We start from the raw sequence: 27,853 nt of genomic DNA, 5'->3' as shown, positions 1-27,853 counted from the left end.
AATTTCCTTATCCTTAGAGATACGAAGAATATTCTCTACAACAAATAAAGAAAATATAAGGTTGAGAGCAAACAATTTCCTTATCCCTTGATACTTGGAGATTCGCCTTTTAGGGTTTCTCAAGTCATGTATATATATTCTAGGAGTAGGCCACGAGCCAAGTTGAGCACTCTAGGATATTGATACAGTTGTAAACTTCGAAGCCAGAAAAATAAGGCTTAGAAGGTGTGTTCCTAGTTCTCTGTGACGTTAATCAGGGAGGTGATTAAGTGCACAGAGAATTGTTTTTCTTTCTCTTAGATCTACACTGGTGAGAGTTTAGATAAAAAAGAGAGAGAGTTAGTTTTCTTCTCTTATAGATAAAGAGAGAAGGTTGTTTTCTTCTCTTAGATCTACACAGGGTGTTGTGTTAGATAGAAAAGAGAAAGAATTAGATTTATTCTTAGTCGGGTTCAATCCTATTGGGTAGAATAGGTTGAGTAAGAGCTGAGACAAAATTGTATCCTTGTAAACGATAGATTTTGTTAATAAGATTGAATAGAAAAACGTAGTTAAACGTATATAGACGATAAATTTTTTTTTTTTTTTTTTGAAAAAGGGCTGACGATAAATCTCTTACCGAATTGTAATAATTATGAAAACGCATCCTATAGAAATTATCAAGTTCAAACTCTTATAATTACAACCGTTGAAATAAATTTTAATGTTATAGATTTTACTAACATGTATGTTGTATATCATCTCAAAATATGCATTTTGATATCGTTTTTGAGAAAAAAACCTTCTGAAGATTGCACAGTCTTTTGTTTTTTTTTCACAACACTTACCCATCCACCATTGAAACAACGTGAGTTTACTCTTTAATTAGCGTAACATTTTTTTTTGTTATTTTGAGATGTTATTTTTATGATGCTACTTGAAATATATGCTACATTATTTGTTTCAATTTGTTTTGAAGAAGTTATTGAAAATAGGGTTAATAAATATAACTTCTTTGTTTTCGTTACAAGTCTTTATAACGAAAAACAAGGCCATTCTGTTTCATCTTTTACTATATAAATTAGGTATATTTATATCAATTAAAAAAAATTAGATTTAGTAATAATTTAAATAGATGATAAATAGTACACAAAAGTACATTATAATATCTGATTTTTGATTATTTTTAAACAAAAAAAAATTATTTTTTTCCTATTTTGAATATTATTTACGTTGTTTAAACTTTTGTTTTAAATTATTTACGTTATTTTGAAAATTATTTTTTTTCCTATTTTGAATATCCATCTTATTTTTAAAAGTTTTAAATTATTAAGATATTAGATATGTTCAAAACTACATCTCCCTAAAAAAACAAACCTTTTCAAAATTGTGTATAAAAAATCTAATATTTGTCGAAATCATGTGTAACCTTATAAAAAATATACAAAATAACCTTTATATGTGTGTAAAACTTTATAAATTTCTTTATAAAATCTTATAAATTTTATACACATATTATCTTATCATCTCCATACCATTTATTTATGTTTTTGGTCTAGATATAGATTTTAGATTTTATCAAAACTAATTAAGTTTTATCACTTTTATGTAATTTTCTATATATATATATATATATATATATATATATATATATATCTTATTATATAAAGTATGGTTTCAAAAGTTACTAATTCATAAGATCGCGACATGTGTCAAAATCTAATTATGTTGTAAATTATTAAAATAATAATTTTAAAAATAATATTAAATTATACAATTTTGTAATTTTAAAGAAAAAGGAATCGTCTACGTTATATTGAATTTCTTGGCCTAATCTTAAAAAAATATATATACATATTCCAATTTTTTTACAATAATTAACTTATACAAAACAATCCTATGTTATATTGAATTCCTTGGCCTAATCTTAAAAGAAAAAAAATTCAAATATAAAGATATGTATTCTCTGAGATCTTTGTCATATATATAGAGAGGAATACGTCATTCCGATGTATAAATAATTAGAATTTTCAAACATGAGCACTACAAATGGAAACCAAAACTGTGAAAATAACGAAAAGTCAGCCAAGAAAATGAATAGAACCATTATGAATAATGATCAGATTGTTATGATGGAGAAGACGCTTACCGATGAACCTCATATGCGACTGAAACTAGCTACACTTCAGGCAAGGGTCGACAAACTAAATCAATACGTATGTATAAAACTCATATTCAGTTTCACATACATATTTTTTCATAATTAACTAATATTATTTAACAAAATATAGAGACTCCAGCTTACAACTATGCAGCTAAGAAAATGGTAACAACTTTTGATTTTTAACTTTTTCTCTTTTTGTCGAGACATTTTCATCTAACAAAAACATATATTTCAGGATTTATTACAAACAATCAAAAGAAGTTAAAACTAGCAAACATTTGAATCATCGAATTTAACCACATATATCTTGCAAGCGAATCTAACAGATATCTTACGCTTATTATATTATTTGTGTTTTTCCAATTAGATTTTGACATGTATAAACAAAAAAACAATTTATTAAGCATGTATATTATTGCAAGAATTAGTGAATAACAAATCTAAAAAAATAACATAAGTTATGTCAAAAGAATCATTATTTTTGAAACATAATAGGAACAACTAATTAAGAAAATAACATTATATTTACATAAAATTTACATGTTTATATCAAAAGCTTTAATCTTAGATTTTTTTTTCTGATATAATTTTGCAAATCTATTTTGGGTCTTTTATTTGTGCGGGTTCTTCAATGGAAGCTATCAGATTAAATGAAATGGAATCAAAGTATATAAACCCGCTAAATTAATCAAGGATGGAGACACTGATGGAGGTTCCAAAAGTAATTATACAATTAGTAGCGTTATAAGTTTTAAAGATTAGTCGGTGGTTGATGTATTTGGTAGTGATTGTAGTTTGGGAAGTTGGAACGATACAACGTTTTAAAATTGGTTTCAAACCTGATTTATGTGGTTTTCTATCGAATTTGGTTCGTGAACTGTTTAAATCCAGGTATATAGAAAAATATATGAGAATTTTTGATTCGGATAGAAATAAGTTGAGAACTTACGATTCGAGAATATTTAAGATGAGGTCATAGTTCTAAGTAGTTTTGATACAATGCGATACTTCTGAGGAGTAAATAAGGCATCGATTCTTAACGTGATTATGACATATATCATGTTTTGGATTGTTTATAAAGTTTTTATTTTGTATATATGAATTATCTAAGGCTTTATATATACCATCATGATTATAATATTCAAATTTTTATTTTTATTATGTGATATTACCTTTCTTTCAATTTCTCAACTTTAATTGGGTTGGTCATAAAATCATTGTAATAGAGTAGATAATTTTCACCAGTTTTTCATCCAAAATATCTTTGGAGTAAAAAAAAAATTAATGGTTAAAGAAATTATGTCACAATACAATTTTAGTAATTAGAAGAACTATAATTATACCAATCAACATAAAATTTGTTTAATTTGTTTAAAAGACATTTTATAGGTGGTGATAAAGAGCATACTTTAACAATAAAATAATTTAGGGTTTAAGAGCATATTTTTAATGGTGAAACATACTGTAAAATTGTATGTGGGTTACTACATTATACGTTGCTTTGATGAATTCTTTGTATGTAAATTATTTTGTAATAAGTTGTGAAAAGTTTTTGAAATTTAACAGTAATAATATTTTTAATGATGAGTATTTGGCAAAAGTTTTGGTATGGGTAACAATTTAGCTTTAGATTATTATAATAATTGTTATAATATATTAAAAATATAAAAATATAAATAAGTGTATGACGGTAAATACAAATATGATTTTGGTGGGATATAATTTAGCTTTAGATTATTGTAATAATTGTTATAAAATAAAAATAGAATAAATGTATGAAGGTAAATACAAATATGATTTTTTCTCTAATTATTTATATATTTACTTCAAGAAATAAAATTTCGTTTATATTTTTTTTAAAATTGTTTAGGATTTAGGATTTATTCTCTTCAACAATCTCAATACCCGCACATCGTGCGGGCCTTTATCTACTATATGTATATATATATTAGATTTCATTTGATGTTAAAAAAAAGATTTAAAAAAAACAAATTTTAGAACAAAAATGATATGCTTTGAATTTTCAAATCGTATTTATATCCAATTATATGATTTTTGGAGTTTAATAGGGTAGCAATCCCGGATATAATTTGTTGGTAAACCGAGCTAAACCGATGATATAAGGCTCAAACGAAACGGCGTCATTTCATAGTTCACCATTCTGGTTTGTTTCTTCTTCTTCTCTCAGCCGCAATTTCAATTCCAAGTCGAATACGAACGATTTTACTTAGTCCGGCCGGGACGGTTTGATAGTTTCCTGGGATTTAAAGCTATGGAGTTGGAGTTTGAATCAAGGTATGAGATTAATCGTACGGCGGAGTTCATTTTCAGCAAAAGCTTCTTTTATTTCCTGAAATTTATCGGTGGATAAGGGACACCGAACAATATCCCAATTATTTATTTATATTAGCCTCTGCTTCTTTTATTTCTAGAAATTTAAATGTACATGCGGACGCCTTGGCGCGCAAGCGCGTACAACTCTGTATCATGTTTTGTATGTAAACAATTTTTCACTCAATTGGCTCAGCTAATCTTTTGTTGTAATATATATATATATATGCTACATTATTTGTTTTCTTCACTTGTTCCTGTTTTTTTTTTTGCTAAACATAAAATAATGAAACAAAATTCTTCACTTATTCCTGTTTTCTAAAAATATGTTTTAAAAAAGTTATAGAAAATAGGGTTGATAAATATAACTGCTTTGTTTTCGTTATAAGTCTTTAGAACGAAAAACAAGGCCATTCTGTCTCATCTTTTGTTATATAAATTAGGTATATTGATATCAATTTAAAAAAATTAGGTTTAGTAATCATTTAAATAGATGATAAATAGTACGCAAAAGTACAATACAATATCTTATTTTTGATTCTTTTTAAAAATATATATATATATATATATATATTCCTATTTTGAATATCATTTACGTTGTTTAAACTTTTATATGTTGGTGTTGGTTATTAGATACATCTAACAAATGGTGGACAAAAATCCAACTACAATAAAACCTCTATAAATTAATAATGTTGGGACCATGAAATTTTATTAATTTATAGAGGTTTTAATTTATCGATAAGCTAATAATTATTAATTTATCGATAAATTAATAAAACATTAATTTATGAAGAGATTTTCTCATTTTCATAATTTTGAAAATTTTCTATTACAAAATAAGATATTTTTCTTATCATTCACTTTTTTAATTTTTTTTGAATTTGTAATCTTGGCTATTGTAATAGGATGAATGTCAATTGTTTACTATATTATCTAGGTAAAAATGATAAATGTTAAAAGTTTAGAGTTTAGAAGAAATTGTTACTACTATCCTTCTTGGTAATGATGAACTCGAAGAATATATTGCGATACCTTTAGAACCAGTTACTAAAGAAGCAATTATCGCATCTAGGACTCTCCACAATTTTTGGATGTGATTTGGGAAGATAACAGTGAATAAAATTAGAGATGAGCTCCAATAAAATTGCAAATTCAAGAATATGAAAACAACAATAGAGTTATATTTCACTAGATTTTCTTAGATATAAGCAAACAACAATAGAGCTATATCTCACTAGATTTTCTTAGATATATATATATTAATTTATTTGATTATTAATTTATGATATTGATGAGACCATATTTTTACATAGGATTTCTAAAAAAAATATTATCTTATTATTTTATCGAAATGTGTCATTTTTTATACTGTCCCAATCGGAACCCGAAGAATTTATTAATTTATAGCATATATTAATTTAAAAAGTATTAATTTATAGAGATTCTACTGTATATGATTTTTGGAGTTTAATTGGGTAGCAATCCTGGATATAATTTGTTGGTATATGATTTTTGGAGTCTAATTGGGTAGCAATCCCGGATATAATTTGTTGGTAAATCGAGCTAAACGGATGATATACCTATCAATTAAATAAACTCAAACGAAACGGCGCCGTTCATAGATTACCACCATTCTCGTTTGTTTCTTCTTTCTTCTTCTTCAGCCGCAATTCCCAAACGATTTTAGTTTGATAGTTTCCTGGGATTTAAACCTATGGAGTTGGAGTTTGAATCAAGGTATGAGATTAATCGTACGGTGGAGTTCATTATCAGCAAAAGCTTCACCAGAATTGCTTTACAGGTACCTAATGAATGAGTCTAGTTCGTGAATGAACTTTGATTTTTGTTTCTTTGCTAAAATGATTAAATTTAATGAATCTGGGGATGATAAAAGCTTACTTTTTTACTTTTTCTTTTTTCTGATAGTTTCCGGATGAGTTGTTAAAGGAATCAACTAAGGTCGTGAGTGCTCTTAAGAGCAAAACTCGTTTGCTTACTGACAGAGAAGTCAGGTTCTTTGTTATGGCGGACACAACTTACGGTAGTTGCTGCATTGATGAAGTTGGAGCTTTGCATATTGACGCAGACTGTGTTGTTCATTACGGTCAAACATGTCTAAGCCCGTGAGTCAATTTACCCTGTTGTGAAATTGCTGTGACTTCCCTTGTTGAAACAATGTCTTTACTGTGAGTGTTTATTATTTTTTTTTTTGCAGGACATCGGTTCTTCCAGCATTCTTCGTTTTCGGGAAAGCTCCGATGAACGTCTCAAGCTGCGTTAAGCATCTGATAGATTATGCGTCACAGAGCGATAAGCCTATTATGGTATGTGAGGCTAGTTTATCTTTATTATTATGAATTAGTGATAAAGTGTTTTGTTTTCTCAATCTTTGAACTTTGTTTTCAGATTCTTTATGGACTAGAATACGCCCATATGATTCGGCATATCCGAGAAGAGTTAGGATTATCAAAGACTGAATCTCATCAGTTGAAGTTCACTGTAGCCAATGTCTTGTGTTCATTTATTAGTCCATCCAAAGACCCTAGAGAATCCATGGAGCATCCGAGACCATATTGTGATAGCTTATCCTCATCTAGAAACTATAGTCTGGGAGGGCTAACTTGGGACTTGCCAGAAGGAAGCAAAATCGAGGACTATCTACTTTTCTGGATCGGTTCTGACAGTTCAGCTTTCGCCAATGTAGTACTGACCTTCAATGGTTGTGACATAGGTATATAATTTCTGGCTTTATCCATGGAAATCTCTTGATCTAGTTCTTGGTTATGTCAAACGTTTGAGTAACTTACTTACTACAGCCCATTTTCTTAAAGAAAATATCTAATTGATTGACAAAGACCATGAATAGCTTATTTCTTGGTTATGTTTTGTTTGTTTGTTAATCTTAGTCAGATATGATGCTGAAGAAGATTCTTTGGTGACAGAATTTTATCAACAAAGAAGGATACTTCAGCGTCGGTATGCTCACTTGTTTCAAGCAGACGTCATATATATTACAAACAATATCAAATTTCGTCAATTCTTATAATCTCTTCTTTATTATCTCTGTGGATTTGTATTTCTAGTCCTCACTGAGAGTTATGTTTTCCAGATATTACTTGGTGGAAAAAGCCAAGGATGCGAATATTATTGGTATTTTGGTAGGGACCCTTGGTGTTGGTAAGTTCCTATTCTTATGCATTTGTGAATGATGTCAAGATTGATAAGTGTTCATTGAATGTCTAATATCACATGGCATTGGATGCAGCTGGTTACCTTCATATGATTCACCATATGCAAGCACTCATATCTGCAGCTGGCAAAAAATCTTACATTCTTGCCATGGGACGACCTAATCCGGCCAAACTCGCAAACTTCCCCGAGGTTAGTTAAACAACGGCCTGTCATTTTAGCTGTTAATTATTAAAGTGAGATATGTCAAGTGAGTTAGTGCCTTTTCTTTCCTGTGTTTGTCTCTTAGTGCGATGTATTCATCTACATCTCATGTGCCCAAACCGCTCTTTTAGATAGCAAAGAGTTCATGTCCCCTGTCATAACTCCGTTCGAAGCCAATCTTGCTTTTAGCAGGTACTTACATAGGGAAATTATTACATGCAGAAATCTTTATAGTTTTTGTATTCGATCCACGAGTTCCTTAATTGACGTCTTTGGAGTTTCTGTTTCCACAGAGGGAGTGAATGGACTGGTGCATACCTAATGCAATTCCAAGACGTGATCAACTCTGTAAAATTAGAATCAGAAGCACATAGCGAATCAGAGGAGCCACGGTTCTCCTTCTTTCAGGGTGGTTACGTAGAAGATCACAAGACAAACGGTACAATGGAAGCTCAATACAGTTTTCCAATCGACAAAAGCCATAATTATCATTCCATGAGGTTGACAAACACTGTGCTCCTTGTTGCAGATCAGGCTAAGAATGGAGAAGAAGACACAGGAGAGACAATGGCATTGGTACAAATTGCAGAGAAAGCATTGCAATTGAAAGGCAATGATCATAACTTGCTCACTAAACAAACCACTGCAAAATCAGGACCCGAGTATTTCCTCAGCCGTGCTTATCGCGGTTTGGAGATAAATAGTGATAATACTTCGCCGGAGCCTTACATAGTCGGGAGAAGCGGGAAGGCGTCAGGATACAAGCACGAGTAGTAACTCCAAGAAGTTCACTTGTTCACAAAAGAAAGATTTGTGTACTATTTCAGAAACTGAATTTTTTTTGTTCTTTTAAAAAAAAATTGGTTCTACTGGCTTCGTGTTATATTGTTAGACAGAACTATCTGTCTTTTGTTAATTTAATTAATTTATTAGATGTATAAACATCACTTTAATAAAAACAACCCAAATCGTCAATGACAATTAATTTTTAAAAAATTGGATTTGTTCTTAAAATACAGTTATTAGAATTAGAATGGCTATAATATACATATGTAAAATGTCTTCAAAAATTATTAATGTGTAAGATTGATTGGTTTATTATTTTATTTTCTTCATTGAAAGACTCTGGTTGAGAGAGAGTGTGTCCTTTGATTTATACTGCATAAATGTTCTTTCAAATAAGTATTTATCAAAACTTGTACAAACAATTAAAATGTTTCTCTCAATCATTGTTTTACAGCTTTTCTAATTTACTCAGTAGTATTTTCACTATCTAAGAAACACAAAAAACTAACATATTATCTATTCTATTATTTAGATTCAATTATGAAGATCAATATTATCAAAGATGATTAATCAAAAACTAAAGACGCTCTTCCAATATGATTGATGAAGTCATATATTTAAATCAAATGGAGAAATGATTCAATTGTACCAATATATGTGATACCAAAACCTAACTAATATATATTTACAATTCATAATAATTTGTTTTTAATAAATTACTGTAAACATATATAAAATATATGTTAATTAACTATATAGTAATAAATGATACATGATTAGAATAATACATTAATTGAAAATAGTTAAATAATAACTTTATGTCAATTATTTATTTTAAAATGAATATGAATATAAAAGCAAATAGAAAATACGCTACATATCTATAGAAGACAAGTAAAACTGAAAATAAAAATATATATCATGATGTTTATAATATAAGAATAATAGATATGCAATACTAATATGCCAAAAAAAAATAAAGCACAAAAGACAATTTAGATGATAGAAAATTAAATATTTCATCATATTTTAAAACAAAATAGCATATCTTACATATATATATATATATATATATATATATATATATATATATATATATATACTAGATAAGGACCATCGTGTTTAAAGTTTTGTAAATAAAATTAAATTTAACAAAATATATTAAAATTTGGTGTACATTATTTATAATTTTTTTTTGTACTATAATACACTTATTTATATCCATTTACAAATCTTTTATCTATCTTACCATTAAAAGTCATCTCACACATGATATCTTGGTGGTTCGGAAGATGATTTTGTGGAGATACGAACACGAACGTGGATGATGCCATCACCGTGGTAGATGAGAGCATGGGCGAGTTAAAGGGAACATGTGAAAGACTACATGCTTAAGATCGGTCGAGCGCAACCTCAGAGGGGTTATACTAATAAGCCAACAAGTACTGATTTTATTTTCTAAATATTTCAATCTTATCATTTTCTTTGTTTATTCACTGTTTCTAATTGTTTTACTGCAGAACAAACGAGGTTTGATTATACTATCTCCCTCTTAACAAAGGAAGTTGCAAAAATCAACCACGAGATTGCTTGACAAAAGAGGTTTACCATTTTTTTTGTTTTGAATGTCAATTTTATAATAATTATACCTTTTTATAATATTTATATTATTTGTAATTTAAATGTCAATTTTATTTTGGATTTTGTAACAGAAAACACAGCTTCAAATGAGCGATACACTTTTTTAGAGGTATCAGCTCTATGAACAGAGCCAGAGAAAGATGCTGGTAAGAGTATTTTAAACTTTAGGTACCTATACTATTAAAAGGGAAGCATTTTTAATAAGTAGACATATAGTTAGAGATTATTACAATGAAATACCACTCAAACTAGATTTTAACCCGCGGTACACCGCGTGCATATAATTTTTATTATTATTTATATTTTTATTGTATTTTTTTGTTAAATATTTGATGTTTTGCAAATAGAGGAATAACTACATTTTTCGATCGTTTGTTTAGCTAAATATTTATATTCATTTTTAACCTGTAATATATTTCATGACTATTTGTTTGTTATATTTAGTTTGTTTTGTTTAGTGTGAGACTTTATTTTGATTTTCAATTCTTATAACAAAAAAATAAGGGACTTAAATACATAATAAGTCATTTATACGCTATGATTAAGTCATATTATTCCTAATGATTCAATTATTTTACACAATCTTAGTTAAATCAACTTAATTTTATATGTCAAATATTCTAATATTAATATTGTTGAAAAATAATAAAATGAGGATTTAACCCGTGTTAGCACAAATTTAATGATAGTTTATTAATTCCAACATGTCGTCTTTATAACCCATCTATTATATAGTATGTTGAACTTTTTTAATTTTACATATTCATAATATTTTAAAATTTTATTAAGTTTTTATATATATATATATATATATATTACTTGTAATATTTAAATAAATGTGAATCGAAGTTATCCTTACGTTAAGAATCAAAATTCACAGGTTTTTGAAAACAAAATAGGAATCAAATTATTATTTTCTTGGTTTGCAAAAGATTCATAGATAAAATATTTTCAATACACAATAGAAGTTGTAGTTAAAGATATCATATTTTGTGTTTCCATATTGATTTTGCTGTAATTGTTTAGTTGAAATGGAATGTAAAATATTTAGGAAAGAAAATCTGAAGTAATGTTATTTTTGGAAACTTTTGAAGGGTTAATGTTGTAAATAAAATTTTAAATAAGCAAAACGAAAAGGGCATAACACAAAATGTACATCAAAAATATTAATATAGATACAAATAAGAATATGTATAATCCTTAAAGCCAAACAAATATCATTTAATAAGGAATTGTTGAGCCAAACAGATGTTAGCCATAAATTCCGAAATAAACGTGTATCCATACAAAATAAGAATTTTCCTAATAATGCATCATAAAGAAATCGTATCAGTTTGAATAATTAAGGTAATCGACATTTTAATTACTCAATATTTTAGGAAGTTTTTTTTAAGTTGCTTCCATAACTATCAAAGCTCAAATTTGAAATTATATATATGTAAATTTATTTAATTTGGTTTTATACTGTGAGATAATTACGGAAACTACAAATTAATTTAATACAATTAAATAATAAAAAAATCAAAAAGTCAACAATATGTTTCCTTTTATATGTGAACACTCATATTGACAGCCTACCAAGTATAAAAAACATTTTATAGTAGAACTTCTATAAATTAATACTCTTTAAATTAATATTCGCTATAAATTAATAAATTCTTCCAGTCTCGAGTTGGGCCGGTGTAAAAAATGACACATTTCGATAAAATAATAAAATAATAATTTTTCTAGAAATTCTATATAAAAATATGGTCCCATCAATATCAGAAATTAATAATCAAATAAACTAATATATGTATATATATATATATATATCTAAGAAAATTTAGAGAGATATGGCTTTATTATAGTTGTTTACCTATCTAAGAAAATCTAGTGAAATATGACTTCTGTAATTTGCATATTCTTGAATTTGCATTTTTGTCGGAGTTTATCTCTAATCTTTTTCATTTTTATCTTCTCAAATCGCATTCAAAAATTATAGAGAATCGTAGATGCAATTATTTCTTCTTTACTAACTGGTTCTAAAGGTACCACAATATTTTCTTCGACTTCATCATTACCATAAAGGATAGTAGTAGAAATTTCTTCAAAACTTCTAATATTTATCATTTTAACTAGATAATCTAGTAAACAATTGACATTTATCTTGTTACCATAGCCAAGATTATAAAAATTTTTTTTTTTTAATTTGAATGATAACAAAAGTATCTAATTTTGTAATAGAAAATTTTCATAATTATAAAAATAAAATATTAATTTATCGGTAAATTAATAATTATTAATTTATATATAAATTAAACTCTATAAATTAATAAAATTTTATGGTCCCGACATTATTAATTTATAGAGGTTTTACTGTACGTAGTTCTATTAAAATATATCTTCTGATGTTTCTGTAGTTCTATTAAAAATTAAAATATTTTTTCTGGTGTTTTTCTCACGTAGCTTATTGATTTGTTTCAGATCTTCGTCCAGACAAATTAACCCAACGACATCTTGAGTATCTAGAAGCCAAAAGAAAGCAGAAGATGCAACAATTAAGTTATTATTAGCAATCGAAGAGGTAAGTCACTACACCAATAATAAATCAAGTTCATATATTATATAGTCTCTAAATTACATGGTATAATAAAATATAATGTTATTCTTGACACATAACCCTCAAGTAAATAATATATATGTAGTCTAAGCAGATTTTTGAACTTGCATGATCGAAAGACCTTTAAAAATGATTTACAATTGACACTGCAGAATAGAAGGTGTGAAAGACGAGCATGCAAGGTCATAAAGGGAGTAGTATAATCAACTAAATCAAGGGACTTTAATCTTGAAGTGAAGAATTTACTTTACTTGTGATTGGTTTTACTGTTTCTAGACTTATATAGATGAAAAGAACATGAATCTTATAGTAGATTTATGCATCTATCCACACATAGTGTAAGATATATATGTGTGGTATAAAAGATAAATTGTTTATTAATATATTTTATAAAACTGTTTTGAAATTGTAAATTCACAGTTTCTGTTTAATATTTGACTAAAGCTTAGAATATATATATTTTTTTTTTGCGAAGGAAGCATAGAATATTTTTGAATAAAGGAAAAATGCAAAAAAATATACTTATGACCCGTTGGATCCTGGTCTAATAAACAAGTGGATCTTTGTTTACAAACTAATCGAATTTAAATCAACAACTTGATAACTGGTCATTTTTAAAGTTTCCATAACAAATGAGGTTATTAAGATTGATATTGTATATATTCCAACTTATTTAATTTTAGAAGTATATTATTAGATATTTGTAAACACAACCATCTAATTTAATATTATTCAGTAAATACAAATCGTCAATTAATATACTAGATTTTTTTTTTTTTTTTTTTTAAATAAACCAAGCTATACAAATTAATTCATACTAAAACAAATGGAAAAAAACTAATTTTTCAATTATAAAAACATTTGTTATAATTGTCATATATAATATAACCATAATTTAATATATTTAAAAGTAGCATATTCCTCCTATAAATTTGGGGTTTAGATTCATTAGTATCTCAAAAATTCGAATATCATAAATTTCCAAAATTATTAATTCATAATATATACTAATTGAAATTTTTAGGGATCTTCGTTTCATAAGTTAAAAATTCAAATTTTTATGGTTAAGGATAGTTTTAATGGATAAATAGTAACTACACTATTAAGATTCTAATAATTTTTTATATTGTTATTAATTAATGCTCATAAATTTCAAATGTGCAAGTAAAATTTACAGTTTTTGGTTAAAATTGAATCAACATAAACCTAATTTCATATACAATATATATATATATTTGTCATTGACACAGGTCCGATTTATAGTTAATCCCTACTACGCGGGGGTAACTTGACTTATCGAAGTCGAACTTCGGTGAGATCAGTCGCAGAGATGGTGTTGTAACCACTAGGCTAAAACACTTCTCACGGTATATTTGTTATATGTAAATACTATGCATATGTTTTTGTGACTATCAAGTTTAATATAATACTTGCTGATCACTAACTCTGATCACATTTGATCCAGGTTAGCTATCATGTCGATTTAAATGATAACAACTTGATGAAAGCAAACCAATATAAGTTTATGTTATAAATTAATGCAGCGGAAAATCAAAGGTAAAGCAAGCGCTAAACCTAGTTCAAAAACGAGTTTGCAAGCGACAAACTCGAAAGATAAAACTCTGGAATTCACCAGAAAGAGGTTCTGGAATCCACCAGAAAAGATAAAAGAGATAAACTCTAAAACTTTATTGACAAGAATAATATGATTCCCCTTAGGTTAAAACTAAAGCTATTTATATAGTAAAACAAAACTAGCTAAACTCTAATCTAGAAAGGAAAACCAATAGAAATTAACATAATTAAGAATTAATAAAGAAAAGTTAAATTAATTAAAATCCTAATGATTATGCTCCTGCATTAGACTCTTCCACTTCCAAGAAAACTCGTCCTCGAATTGTCTTCTTGATGAAAAAGTTCATCTCCTTATCCCGCATAGGAGGGAAGTCATGTAGATATCCATCTGAACTCAACTCCTTAAAACTAGTTAAAATCTCTGGCGCTTCCTCTATCGATGGTATTTTCTCTTTTGCAACACGAATTAGCCCATTAGTTTTTATGGAAAACTCATATAGCTTCACCTCACATGCATTGCTTGACTTTTTAGAAACTTTACTTACGTAACCATGCATATCTTGCCTTAACTTTTCACAAAAGGAATTATGCCAAAAATCTCCACATAATGAATCAAACCCAAAAATTTGCACCACTCCCATTCTGTAGGATTGTCCAGCTGACCATAGAGTTTGCACGGATTTCATCTAGCCCAAATTCTGCATGGATTTTATACATAGAATTATTTTGCGAATTCTACATAGATCTCATCATGCATGAGTTCTTCACCAACAATTATGCTCTGGTGATCAACTATCTCTTTCTCTATAGATTCTTCTTCATTAGAAATCGAATTCTCAACAATCACACAATTGTATTCTCTTTGTGGAAAACTAATCTTGTTGATTAACAATCTCAATTGATTTCCAATGACATCTTCACTTTTTCTAACCTTAACTGGTTCTTCTCCTCTACCTCTTCGTTGATTTGCGTTGTTGAAGCCGTTTCTGACCTCAGTTGTCAAATTCTTCATCTGGTCGGTCAAAGCAGTTAGAGCCGTGGTAAGAGCCTCGGTAAAACTCTGAAAGTCTGCTTTGGTCACATATTGATCTTCCATAGCTGATCAAGCTTTGGAAAAGAGACAGGAGAAAGCCTGCTCTGATACCAAATAATGCAGCGGAAAATCCTAGGTAAAGTAAGCGCTAAACCTAGTTCAAAAATGAGTTTGCAAGCGACAAACTCGAAGGATAAAACTCTGGAATCCACCAGAAAGAGGTTCTGGAATCCACCAGAAAAGATAAAAGAGATAAACTCTAAAACTTTATTGACAAGAATAATATGATTCCCCTTAGGTTAAAACTAAAGCTGTTTATATAGTAAAACAAAACTAGCTAAACCCTAATCTAGAAAGGAAAACCAATAGAAATTAACATAATTAAGAATTAATAAAGAAAAGCTAAATTAATTAAAATCCTAACGATTATGCTCCTTCATCATAAATTCTATATCAAATAAATATATCTACTAATAAAACTTGGTACATACATGCATGTTTGAATCTCTTACATATAAAAACTTAACATATAAGGGACGTGACATATTTACTGTCTCAAAATAACATACCACGTTTCTCTTACTATTTTTTTTAATATGATTATCTTTGTTGACAACAGAAACAAATCCGATCATTCTTTTGTCTAAGCCGAATTAAAAACAAATCAAATACAAAATTGGTAGAATATGGATATTGAATGTTGATAAAATTTCTATAAAAAATATACATTTACAAACATAACTTTATATATACGTAATATATTATAAAGCAATCTTAGTTTTTGAAATCAACCTCGCATGTATGTGCGGGTCCGAATCTAGTTGTATTTAATTTTAAAACATTTATTAATTATTACTGATATATATTTGTTTTGTTTATGGCAGAGGGGAACAATGAAGAGAAGAGAAAATAGACACTTCAAGAATTGTTTTTTGTTGATGATGTGAGTGTCAAGTCTTAATGATTTTGTAAGATATTTTAAATCTCATTATTAGAGATTAAACAATAGTATACTTACAAAAATCTTTGACAACTGTTGTCGTCTGATATGTTATAAAAGTTGTGAGAATTGAAAAGTAGTATTCTTGTTTCCTTAACAATGGTGTAGAGTTATTGCAGGAGAATATTGACTTCATCAATATGTTCTTGATGGTTTCCCTAACCTGCAGATCTATAGATAGAGGGACACAAACATAGTTATTGATCATTTACATGCATCTATCCAGGGTCTAGATGGTCATATATCTGATGTGACTATGCGTCCATCCCAAGTGAAAGTGTGGTTAGCGAGGCACACTGCTAAAGACTTGGAGCACTTGAAGAGTTTTCTTGGGGAGGCACTGCTAAAGAGTTAAATGTTTTTTATTTTATCCCACAACATAAACGGCCTATCCTATTTTTATTTGGGTTAGGTTGTTGTTAGCCGGAAACACACACAATAGTTTGTGTTTTTAATGGAGTTTTTAATAAGAAAATGAGAATTTTTGCAATTTTGTAAAACTGATTTTTCAGTGTTTCATGATTCACATCTAATTTGTACTCTTTTACATTCAATATATGATGATTAACGGAGAATGATACATCTTTTGCATATTTTTTACCATTTGACATTTTTAATTATCTACACGTTGAAAGTATTATTTTCCGAAGGTAAATAATTCCATAAATTTTTATTCCACTATTTTGTTTTATAGAAAAAGAAAATAAAAGAGAAAAAGAAAATAAAAGAAAATAAGAAAAAAATTCATTTTTGAGGAAAAGGAAATAAAAAAAAAAGAAAAAAAAATTGATTTTTTTTTTTGTCGTCTGATAGAAAACCAAAATAAAGTTTAAGAGTGTACATAAACAAAATGTAAAATTAAAAGAACCAAAGCGATTAGACGCCTCATTTCACACTTGTTGATGAAGCCAAGAAAGCCCTCCAAGTGATAAATAGGACTGTAATCTGCCATCTCTTGTGACACTCTTTGCAATTGCCAGTGTAACTGTGTTTGCAGAAATTGCGACTGTTGTAGCTCTCCATGATACGAACTTATACAAGTTCTCGTGTATGTTGCTCAAAAGGAGACTGAAACGTGGCCACACTGTAGGATTGGTGATCGCCTCAATGACCATAGCATTATCAAAAGCAAATTCCACTCTAGTAACCCGAAGTATACTTAAAGCTTCAATCGACCATGAGACACAATGTAGAGCAGCTAAAAATTGTGATTCGGAGGCCGGTAAAGCATTTCTCGCATGATAAAGAACCTGACCAGATTTGTCCCGTACAATCCACGCGCCACCCGACAGCCTAGACTTGTTGTACCACGAAGATCCGATATTGCATTTAACAAAACCTGCTGAAGGGTTGCACCATTTCCTCTCCAAGGATCCTTGTTTGGCGGGGCAGTGTATTCTAGCCTCTGTAGTCATAGATTGGACTGCCTGCCATTGGTTCCAGTCCTCGAATGCTTTGGAAACTAAATCTCGGATATCTCCATTCTTTCCCTCAAAAACAACAGAATTTTGGTGCTTCCAAATTCCCCATAACACCCACGAAATAGAAGATCTTACCATATTGGGTATCTCATCATCTTGCATTACCGTTAACAGGTGTTTCCATTTCTTATCCACCTCAGTGTCAGAGAATCCTCCAATTGGACTAGGGATGTTAGCTAAGGCAAAATCCTGTCGCGCCACAGGGCATACAAACAGCATATGACAGATAGTTTTGGCATTGGATCCACATCTTAGACATGATACATCCCCACCACAACCTCGTGATGCCAAACGCTCAGAGACCGCTAAAGCTCCAGATAACATACGCGAAAGGAAAGTTTTTTTTATCTTGGGAACAGTTTTCACTTGCCACACCTTTGCCTTCAACTCATTCTGTTTGATCATGTTGTCATTACGTGGTTCAGAGAGAGCGGATAGCGTCTGCACCATCCAGTATCCACTCTTAACAGAATACGAACTAGACTTAGTATATGGCCAAATGTAGTGATCCCTATGTCCATTCTTTAATCTCATCGATAAGATACACTTTAGCTCAAAATAGTGGCTGAACCTTTGCAATCTCCCAATTAGCTCTTCCTGGTTCTCGTAGTTCTGCCACTTTCAGATTGACCTTGAAAAAATTGGTTTTTGAACCCCATATATTGTGTCCGCTTCAATTCAATTTTGAGTGTAACCACTAACCATAACCAGACCATTATAATTTGGACTGGTCTAGCCCATAGTGCCGTTTGGCATCCCTAGCGCCGATTTCAGTATACTGTATCAATATATATCAATCTTGCGAGAAAGCCAAAACTTTCAATTCAATCGGTAAACGAAAAGGTTGAAGCTTTTACCCTTTTTTAAGTTTCGTGGAACCATCATTGTTCAATTGCAGTTGTAGGATTTGAATCTTCTATGATCTCTGATCCCTTATGATTTCCTCTGGGTTTTTACACGCTGTCAAAAACCTTATTCGGTATAAAAGGTTTTCTTATTTTATCAAATTGTGTAGGAAATGCCTTATATACGATTACAATATTTAACCTAAACCCAAAGTATGGAAATAACCCAAATATACAACATTTATATGGTAATTACACATATGAGCCCTGGCTCATAATACCCCCCCCTCCAAGCTGGAGTATGAAGATCACGAATACCCAGCTTGAGAAAAAACTCATCGAACTCCTTGCGACCAAGAGCCTTCGTAAGAATGTCAGCTAACTGAACCTTAGTCGAAATATGTTGAGGAGCAATAATACCTTTAACAATCTCATCCCGAATAAAATGACAGTCTGACTCAATATGTTTTGTCCGTTCATGAAAAACAGGATTCTTACTCAGGTGAATAGCAGCCTCATTATCGCAATGAAGTAGCACCGGAGCAGAACAATCAACACCCATGGAGAAAAGAACCTCCCGCAACCACAAAATCTCACACACAGTCACCGACATGGCACAGTACTCTGCTTCAGCCGAAGAGCGAGAGACCACGTCCTATTTCTGTGTCTTCCAAAAAATCGGAGATCCTCCCAATTGGATAAACCATGCAGTTAGGGAACGTCGTTGCAACGGACAACTGTTATAATCGGCATCACACCAAGCCGGGAGACGAAGATCAGTACCAGATTGGAGTAAAATACCCTGACCCGGGATTATCTCCAGCAGAGAGATCATATGGATCGATCTGACGCCGTGCCGACTCGACTTGTGCCTTAGATCTAGAAGACAGAGAAGAACTCATCTTAGAAACAGATTCTTCCTCTTACATGATTCAAAGATATGTATACCGACAGAATGATCGAGTATACCAAGGTCAAGGAAAAGAGAAAAAATAAACGAAGATTCAGCTTTAACAAATATGGGCATAGAGGATCGAAGGACCTAAAATTTTAGGTTTTGCTCTGATACCATGTCAAAAACCTTATTCGGTATAAAAGGTTTTCTTATTTTATCAAATTGTGTAGGTAATGCCTTATATACGATTACAATATTTAACCTAAACCCAAAGTATGGAAATAACCCAAATATACAACATTTATATGGTAATTACACATATGAGCCGCTGGCTCATAATACACGCTCTTAAATTGTTGTTCTTTTGATCTTCCACTAGATTATAGCTACAAACATGCATGTGTGCAAAGACAAAAGAACTATGCTTGTAGCTCCAACATATTTTATTAGATGTAAAACCATATTACTTTAATTTATTCCAAACGAAACAACGATTCTATATAACAACGTAAGACACACGTCTGTAGGTGAACCATATAAAGCACAAAAGCCATATAAAGCACAAAAGAAGTAGGACGACAACGTAAGTAAAAACATAAAAGTAAAGTAGAAAGTAGCTTGAGAGCTGTTTTATTTATATCTTTTTATTTTTATTTTTTAGATTTTTATTTTAATATTGATGAGGACGAAGGTAGACACCGAGTTCATGAAGGTAATGAATCCCAGATTTGCCATGGAAGCCGACGATCGGGCGTTTGTCTATATCGCCATATGTGGCCTGTAGTTCGTATATTTCTATGTCGCGTGCCTCGATTCGGTTAAGGTATTCTGGGTCGTATGGTTCGACTCCGAACGCAATGATTCGCTTGTTCGTCTCAAACTCAATCTTCCTCACACAATATTGGCTATATGCTACCACGGTGTGGATGTATTCCTCTTCAGCCAGCAAAAACTACCAAAAAAAAAAATATATTTAAACGGGAAAAACAATAAAATCATGAATATTTGGAATACCAAAAAAAAAATGATCAAGAAAAAAGATTAATCTGCAAAACCAATTAAGAACCTCATCGCTTACGGGATCCGGTTGTGGAACCCTCCCGTAATCTCCATCAAATTGAAAAGGCTCCGTCCCGTGAACAGGACCTTCTACAAGAGTCCCCGTGCCGTCGAGATAGTGAAACTGAACCAAGGTGATACCACAGCCATCGTGACTTGCTTTTATCTTCGTAACCTTTACGTAGGCCCCATCGTCCCACTCGGTTCCATTCTGAGCAACAAAGCTCGAACTATATCGTTCATGACGATATGCCATTGTTTTCTTCCTGAAAGATTCAAATACGAACACAGTTACGTACGGCGCAACCATAGTAATGGTCACTGGTACTGGTGATCAACTACGTACTGTCTTTTATTTACTTTAAAAGATATATAACCAATTAAAATATAGATATATACAAGATTAGAGACTTAATACGCAATTTTTTTAAAAATGATGGTCAAAAGTAAAAGAAGAGATCAAAACTGTATTTTGTGAATTTTGAGTTTTCTTAGATCTGATTCAAGCCTTCAAGGTATCTATCTATGTGTTGAGAATATGATGAATTGGAGAGGGAACTATATGTTATATGTAGAGCTGCCTACCAAAAAAAAAATATATGTTATATGTAGAGCTATACTACAACTATATATATATATATATATCTACAGTAATATAGATCTTAATAAATAGAGACTAGGTAGTAGGTAAGAATATTAGAATTATGAAGAGCGAAACTAAAAGTAGAGAAAAAGATGATTCTTGACCTTTGAGTTTCTTAGCTCTAATTCAAGCTGTATATAATATAAATCTGATGATACTTGAGAGCGATGATTTACTTCATGAGGGAGAGCAAGCGGGGGGTATATATAGTTCTTTCTCGTCTCTTGAGTTTTTCTTTTCTTTTTCTAAACTAATTTACATGTAATTTTCTATTTCAATATTTCTTAATAAGTACGGATAGTCTCTTCCTACAGAAAGGAAAAAGTTCGTAGTTTCTTTCTATTTTTTTTTGTAAATATGTGAATTTTCATTAATGAAAATAATTGTACATATACAATAGCTAGATACAGAAGATACTTCTTGCACAAAAAAAATAAAAACAAGGAAGGATCTGATATTCTCCAGGAATCTAGATATAAGTTAACTAATTTTGCATTAGTTTCTTAAACTTCCTCCTATGGTTCTTTGCCAGAATGGCGTCCCGAACCTGTCTGTCCAACTTCTTGAATAAAACGTGGGCTGGTGTGGCGATTCCGTAATGATACCTGTTATTTCTCTCAAGCCAGATCGTGTATATGACAGCCTGAGAAACTAATCTCCGCAACGTTAGAATTGAGGTAGAGTCTTTGATGTCTTGCCAAGTTGAAAAAGCATCCCAAGTGTGAAACACAAACGGTCTGTAGCCCAACCTCCGAGTTGCTTCTAACCAAATATCTTCACTGAAATCGCATCGAAAGAAAAGGTGGTCTCTCATTTTAGGGTGGATACCACAAATGCAGCAAGATGTAGAATCAACTTTGCATACCCCAGTTTGCTAGCCTGCTTCTAGTTGGTAACCTATTAAGATGGGTGAGCCACATCATGAAGGCGTGTCTCGGAATCGCTCCTTTGTACTATACATGTGCAGTCCACGTGAGAGGCTGTTGCCTTTGCCTGATTGCTTCCCAAGACTTCTTGGTATTGAATATAGCCTGGTATGTATCCTCTATGTTCCATACAAATGCGTCGACCTCGGTGGTTGATGTAGGAGGTGGGATTGACGTCAGGTGGATGTGGAGGAGTTCCGTTTGTGGGGATCTCGCAGGACATAAACTCCAACCTGTTGATGAGAAAGCACAAGCTACAGAACCATTGAGAGGGATACCGGTTTGAGTTGGGCCTAACTGGCCAAAAAGATGTATCAGCGTTCCTAAGGGGGTCCACCAGTCGTACCAAAAGCTAGCCTTCAAACCTGTTCCAAGTTTGCAATGGATAAAGCGGATTGCTAATGGGCGAAGGTGGAGGAGAGATTTCCAAGTCCAAGAATTGTGCTTCCTTTCATCAATTGACCAAAAGACCTCATCTTTGATCTTATTGTTTCTTATCCAATCTGCCCAAAGTGAATCTCTTGCCGAGAATAATCTCCAGATTAGCTTTAGTAATAGTGTTCTATTCCATTGAGAAATTTTCGAAAGCCTAATCCTCCTTCTTCTTTAGGCAAACACAAGGTTTTCCAAGAGACTTTTGCATTTGCCTTCTTTGTTATGTCACCATTCCACAAATATCTTGAGCAAAGACTCTCAATGGTTTTTAAACAACCCTTTGGTAATATGAAGGCAGAAGCCCAGAAAGTGATTGTGCCAAAGATCACTATGGAGATCAGCTCCTTCCTTCCAGCGTATGACAGAGCACGAGCTGACCAAGATGTAAACTTTGCAGTTACATTGTCAATCAACGGTCTATAATCGGCACTGCGTAGCTTCCTGTGCATTAAAGGCAACCCCAAATAGCGGATGGGAAGTGAACCAAGATTAAAACAAAGAGATGAAATCCGATTGGTTTCAAATTGGTTCACCCTAGCTAGAAATAAGTCCGTCTTGGCTCTATTCATTTCCAGACCAGAGATTTGTGAGATGTCCTGCATGACAGAGTTTATAGCTTCGAGAGACTCCCCTATACCGTTGAAGAAAACCATTATGTCATCTGCAAAAGCCAAATGAGTAACCTGAGGATTCGTAGCCGAGGGGTGGTGGCCTATGAGGTTGTTGTTGAAGGAGTGGTTAAGCATGTTTGTGAAGACCTCCATTGCCAACGTGAATAGATATGGAGACACTGAGTACCTTGTCGTAATCCTTTGGCTCCGGGAAAGTAACCACACGATTCACCATTTACCAAAACTGAGAATCTAGTTGTGGTGATGCATTCACTGATCAACTTCACAAAATGAGTAGGAAAGCTAATAGCCTCAAGCACATTCAACATGAAGCCCCACTGTACAGAGTCAAAAGCTTTTCTGAGATCAACCTTTAACATACCTCGCTCAGAGATGTTCGCTTGGTTGTAACCTTGAACCAGTTCTGTTGCCATTAAAACATTCTCCACTAATAGTCGACCCAGAATGAACGCGGATTGGGTGTTGGAAATAAGTTCCGGGAGAACTGATTTGAGCCTGTTCGCTAGGAGCTTTGAGACAATCTTATAAATGGTGTTACAGCAAGCTATAAGACTAAACTCTGTCATCCTTGTAGCATTCGGCTTTTTCGGTATAAGGGTCAGTAAGGTCGAGTTCCACTGTTTTAAAAGCTGACCCGACATGAAGAATTCATAAACTGCATCCACAATGTCCTTACCCACTGTTGACCAGTTTGCTGTGAAAAATTCTGCACAGTAGCCATCAGGGCCTGGTGCCTTGTTACTTGGCAAGGAGAATAGAGCGTTTTTGATCTCCTCAGGAGTGACACGACTGTCCAATAACTGAATAGCTGCCTCGGAACACCATTGTGGGACTATTCGTTGAAGCTCTTCCACCGACATAGGCCTCGAAGTGCCTTTAGATCCCAAAAGATTTTGAAAGAATTCCACTGCAAGATTTTGGACCCCCTGCTTAGAGTCAACAATCTGATCATGCTCATCCAGTAAGAAGAGAATCTGATTTTGTGCCAAGCGGGAGGCCACTACTCGGTGAAAGAATTTCGAGTTTTTGTCCCCATCCTCCAACCAGCAGATTCTGGATTTCTGCCTCAAGAAGGACTCCTCTGCTAGTGCCAGGATAGACCATTTCCTATGAGCTTCCTTCTCTAGCTTAACCGCTTGTGAGGAGTTTGAGTTTAGGAGTATTTGTTGGCTCGAAAGAAGTTCCTCATAAGCCTCTGCAGTCCTTTTTTCGAGGTTTGAATAGTTTTGCTTGCTAAACTCCTTGATGATACTCTTGAGCTCCTTAAGCTTCTTAGAAACATTTAGCATTTTGGAACAGTCAAAGGTGATAGCATTCCATCATGAATCTAACAGAGAAACAAACTCCGGGTTGGTGTTCAGAAGGGACAAAAACTTGAAAGGCTTACATATCATGGGTTTCAGGGTATCCAAGAAGACGCAACACGGACTATGATCCGAGAAATCTGGTTCACTGAAGACACCCAAAGATTGAGGGAACTCTTGGAACCATATATCATTTATCAGTATTCTATCCAGCTTCTTTGCTATCGGATCCACATCATGCTTATTAGACCATGTTAGGGTGTTGCCATGGTATGGGAGATCTGAGAGACCAGAGTTCAGTAAGCATTGACTCAGTTCACGCATACCACGAGTTGATGTAACCGCATTTGGATTGGAGTGCTCATGAGGATACACTATTTGATTGAAATCACCAGCGACCAACCAAGGTTTGTTGTCACAGTGAGGCGAAGCCGCAAAATATTGAAGTTTTGTCCATAATTCCTTTCTTGCATCACTGCAGGTTGAGGAGGCATAGACAATAGAGATCACAATCTCCACAGTGACAAAGTGGAGCTTGACCAGGCAGGATACCATCTAAAGTGACTTTGACAAAATGGTAACAGATACTGACAGGTGCCACAGGACCCAAATTTTTCCTAAATCTGAGAATTCGTAGTTTTCCGTATAACTCCATCTTGGGGCCACTCGAGAGACAAAATTGTGAGCCTTAGCAGGATTAACGTGGGTTTCTATAAGCCCTCCAAAAACAGGTTTATGCACCTTTAGCCATTTCCGAAAGCTCCTATGCTTTAATGGGTCATTAAACCCTCTTACATTACGACAAAAAATATCCATAAAAAGGATATGGTTTAGAGGATTTTAGGGCCTCCAGCCCTTGCTCTGGTATCCTTCTTCTTTAGTAACCTCTTGGATATGACCTTGAGGAACCTATCGGAGTCAGTGTCAAGATTGTCTTCATCGCCTGATATACTGTCCGGTTCAGAGACGTCCTCATCTATTGCTCCTTTATCCTCTTGATAGGGAAGGTGGGAGAAGAGGTTTGCTGTTAAATCAACACAAAGCTTACCCTCCTCTAAATTCAAACCTTGCGACGGTGGCCAGGCTTTGCTTACACTCTTTTTGTTCAGGGATGGGACCTTTGTGAAGGACTTGCTGGATTCTCCAGTTGCTATTGCAGGTTAGACACTTTGTTTGGTTGACCTGACTGGTTGCCAAGAAACTTTATTTGACATGATGGCAGGCGTAGAAGTTTCCACCACTGGAAGCTGGTTTTGGATAGGAGCCTTACCTCGCAACTTATCCTTTTTTGAGCGAGGAAATTCCTCCGTGGAATGTTTGACTGAGCCACATCCTAAACAAGTGGATGGGGCTGATGAACACCGAGAGATAGTATGTCCGATCTTTTTGCAGTGGGTGCAGAGAGAAGGTAACCAAGGACTCGATACCCTGATTCTCTTTATCTGACCAGATTCAAATCTCGCATTGACAGCTTCTGGAAGAGGTTTGCGAGGATCAATCACTGTATACACCTTTGCCACTTCGAGGTTGAGGAGTTTTTCCGTATGTGGGTGCAAGCAGACTGGATGACCCACCAGTCCCGCTATGTGTTCAAGCCCCTCTGTGTTGAAGAATTCCAAAGGAACTCAATGAAAGTCAAGCCAGACAAGAACCTAGGACAACTCTGGTTTTTTAGGAGTGACGTTAGGAGACCATTTTGCCACAAACATTGTTTGGCCATCAACTTGCCAGAGACACTGACTGAGAATTCTTCTGTGAGTGTTTGGGCAGGGGACCTTGAATAGGAAAGATTTACCTTCCAACTTCAAAACTGATATATCTCGATGCTGCCTGCTCCAAATACCATTAACAATGGCGTGAACAGCACCACGGGGAGGGGGTTCATCGTAGAATTGCCCTAGGATAAAGCTGTCCCACATTTTCTTGTTCTTCTCGATGACAGAATTTGGAATAGTTACACATCTCTCACCAGAGTCTAAGACAAAGGGGGTACCTTTTTTTTCCTAGATGAATCGAGGTGCTTTTGACTAGATTTTTCCAGGAATGGTCATCGCCTTGCAGGGGAGCCTTATCCGAGCCTTTCACTAGGTTTTGAATTGACGTGGAGGCCTCAATTGTATTCATCTCAGGTATATCGGCCGGAACAGAGGTAGCTGCGAGAATAGGGTTTTTAGATCTAGGGATTTCCGAGTCTGCTGCGGGCAACTTGGTCTGGGCAACATCATCGGAATCTGAGATTATACTCTTGGCTGGCACCTTGGGAGATGCAGGCAAGTTAATTGGGAGAGAAAAGATAGAACTTTTCCCAACTGATTCAGAGGATTCAGATAGAGGGGTTCTGAGATTTATTGGATCAGAAGATGCGGTTCTAGTGGGGAAACCGCGAGGGGTTTTTTCTTTGGTTTTGGTTTGCCCATGAAGGACGGGGACCGATGCCGAGATCGGCGAAGGTAAAAGGAGAATCAAACGGATCGCGTTTTGAGAGAGAAATCAACGTTTTGAGGGAGAAGTCAACGTTTTGTTCTCTATCAGATCTCCGAATTCTTAGTTTAGTTTCTTTCTATTTATAGGAAGTGGTTTGTCAGGATGATGCAAGAAAGTGAGTGAAATGGGAAAAACAACTCACTATTTGTTTCGTATATCCACGTATGTTCCATACATGATACAACTACCAGTCTACCACCACACGATTAGCGTACAACGAATAGACTCCGTTGTCATTCGTTTTAATTTTGTCTTGACTCGTTTGTTTTTTTTTTTCTTGTCAAAAAATATTTTTTTTTCTTTAAAGATTAAATATATTAAGGATCCAGAGAATACAGCCCAAATCTTGTCAAAATATTTATTTTATACCAATGAGGCCATTTTCATTTATAGGATTAAATACTTATATGCAACTTGCTAAAATGTTTTCCTTATATAGATTTAACTTTATTAATAAGTATATGTATTTGTGAGATCAACACACACGTTTTCTCTCGCCAGTTAATTAACACATAATTTTTTTAAAAGTTAAAAAAAATATGCTTAAACTTTTTTGACGCTCATTGATGCAAGATAGTTGTTAACAACTTAACATTAGGTGTACGGGCGGATGCACGTTGACCTTAGATGTGGCACGTGCCC

The 27,853-nt window shown here is 32.8% G+C and overlaps 3 protein-coding genes across 6 annotated transcripts; 1 reads left to right on the top strand and 2 right to left on the bottom strand.

Annotated features, from left to right (window-relative positions):
• Nucleotides 1-5,923: 5,923 nt before the first annotated feature.
• Nucleotides 5,924-8,739, top strand: LOC104777573 (uncharacterized). Of its 2 annotated transcripts, none has more exons than XM_010501847.3 (10): nucleotides 5,924-6,278; nucleotides 6,404-6,600; nucleotides 6,693-6,801; nucleotides 6,884-7,208; nucleotides 7,384-7,453; nucleotides 7,587-7,654; nucleotides 7,743-7,858; nucleotides 7,956-8,062; nucleotides 8,164-8,309; nucleotides 8,400-8,739. In XM_010501847.3, the coding sequence occupies exons 1-10, from the start codon at nucleotides 6,192-6,194 to the stop codon at nucleotides 8,642-8,644; spliced, it is 1,470 nt and encodes a 489-aa protein (XP_010500149.2). In that variant the 5' UTR covers nucleotides 5,924-6,191; the 3' UTR covers nucleotides 8,645-8,739. The 2 variants fall into 2 exon arrangements, 1 of the variants encoding a protein (XP_010500149.2); XR_015594373.1 differs by having other exon boundaries at nucleotides 6,010-6,278; nucleotides 7,388-7,453.
• An 11,430-nt stretch (nucleotides 8,740-20,169) lies between these two features.
• Nucleotides 20,170-21,791, bottom strand: LOC104777572 (jacalin-related lectin 39-like). Of its 3 annotated transcripts, none has more exons than XM_010501845.3 (3): nucleotides 21,535-21,791; nucleotides 20,795-21,053; nucleotides 20,170-20,680 (listed from the first exon to the last, which is right to left on the bottom strand). In XM_010501845.3, the coding sequence occupies exons 2-3, from the start codon at nucleotides 21,041-21,043 to the stop codon at nucleotides 20,399-20,401; spliced, it is 531 nt and encodes a 176-aa protein (XP_010500147.1). In that variant the 5' UTR covers nucleotides 21,044-21,053; nucleotides 21,535-21,791; the 3' UTR covers nucleotides 20,170-20,398. The 3 variants fall into 3 exon arrangements, with proteins under 3 accessions (XP_010500147.1, XP_010500148.1, XP_087362815.1); XM_010501846.3 differs by having other exon boundaries at nucleotides 20,807-21,053; nucleotides 21,535-21,739; XM_087506689.1 differs by lacking the exon at nucleotides 21,535-21,791 and adding an exon at nucleotides 21,254-21,393.
• Nucleotides 21,792-24,742: 2,951 nt separating this feature from the next.
• LOC147947604 (uncharacterized) lies at nucleotides 24,743-26,646 on the bottom strand. Its single transcript, XM_087507359.1, has 5 exons — nucleotides 26,523-26,646; nucleotides 25,998-26,327; nucleotides 25,613-25,751; nucleotides 25,320-25,517; nucleotides 24,743-25,202 (listed from the first exon to the last, which is right to left on the bottom strand). The coding sequence occupies exons 1-5, from the start codon at nucleotides 26,644-26,646 to the stop codon at nucleotides 24,743-24,745; spliced, it is 1,251 nt and encodes a 416-aa protein (XP_087363485.1).
• Between the last annotated feature and the right edge of the window lie 1,207 nt (nucleotides 26,647-27,853).

The sequence above is a fragment of the Camelina sativa genome, chromosome 3 (assembly GCF_030686135.1).
Source record: "Camelina sativa cultivar CO46 ecotype springtype chromosome 3, ASM3068613v1".
NCBI classification, from domain to species: Eukaryota; Viridiplantae; Streptophyta; class Magnoliopsida; order Brassicales; family Brassicaceae; genus Camelina; species Camelina sativa.
Note: the sequence above shows the minus strand (reverse complement) of the source record. Positions and strands in the feature narration are given on the sequence as shown.

Coding starts and splice junctions, on each gene's coding strand:
- LOC104777573 (XM_010501847.3), top strand. CDS start 6,192: ATGGAGTTGGAGTTTGAATCAAGGTATGAGATTAATCGTACGGTGGAG. Junction 6,802..6,883: donor AGAGCGATAAGCCTATTATG/GTATGTGAGGCT, acceptor CTTTGTTTTCAG/ATTCTTTATGGACTAGAATA. Junction 7,454..7,586: donor AGAAGGATACTTCAGCGTCG/GTATGCTCACTT, acceptor TATGTTTTCCAG/ATATTACTTGGTGGAAAAAG.
- LOC104777572 (XM_010501845.3), bottom strand. CDS start 21,043: ATGGCATATCGTCATGAACGATATAGTTCGAGCTTTGTTGCTCAGAAT. Junction 20,681..20,794: donor CGGATCCCGTAAGCGATGAG/GTTCTTAATTGG, acceptor TTTTTTTGGTAG/TTTTTGCTGGCTGAAGAGGA.
- LOC147947604 (XM_087507359.1), bottom strand. CDS start 26,646: ATGTGGGACAGCTTTATCCTAGGGCAATTCTACGATGAACCCCCTCCC. Junction 26,328..26,522: donor ATCAGTTTTGAAGTTGGAAG/GTAAATCTTTCC, acceptor TCTTCAACACAG/AGGGGCTTGAACACATAGCG. Junction 25,518..25,612: donor CTCAAGGTCATATCCAAGAG/GTTACTAAAGAA, acceptor TCGTAATGTAAG/AGGGTTTAATGACCCATTAA.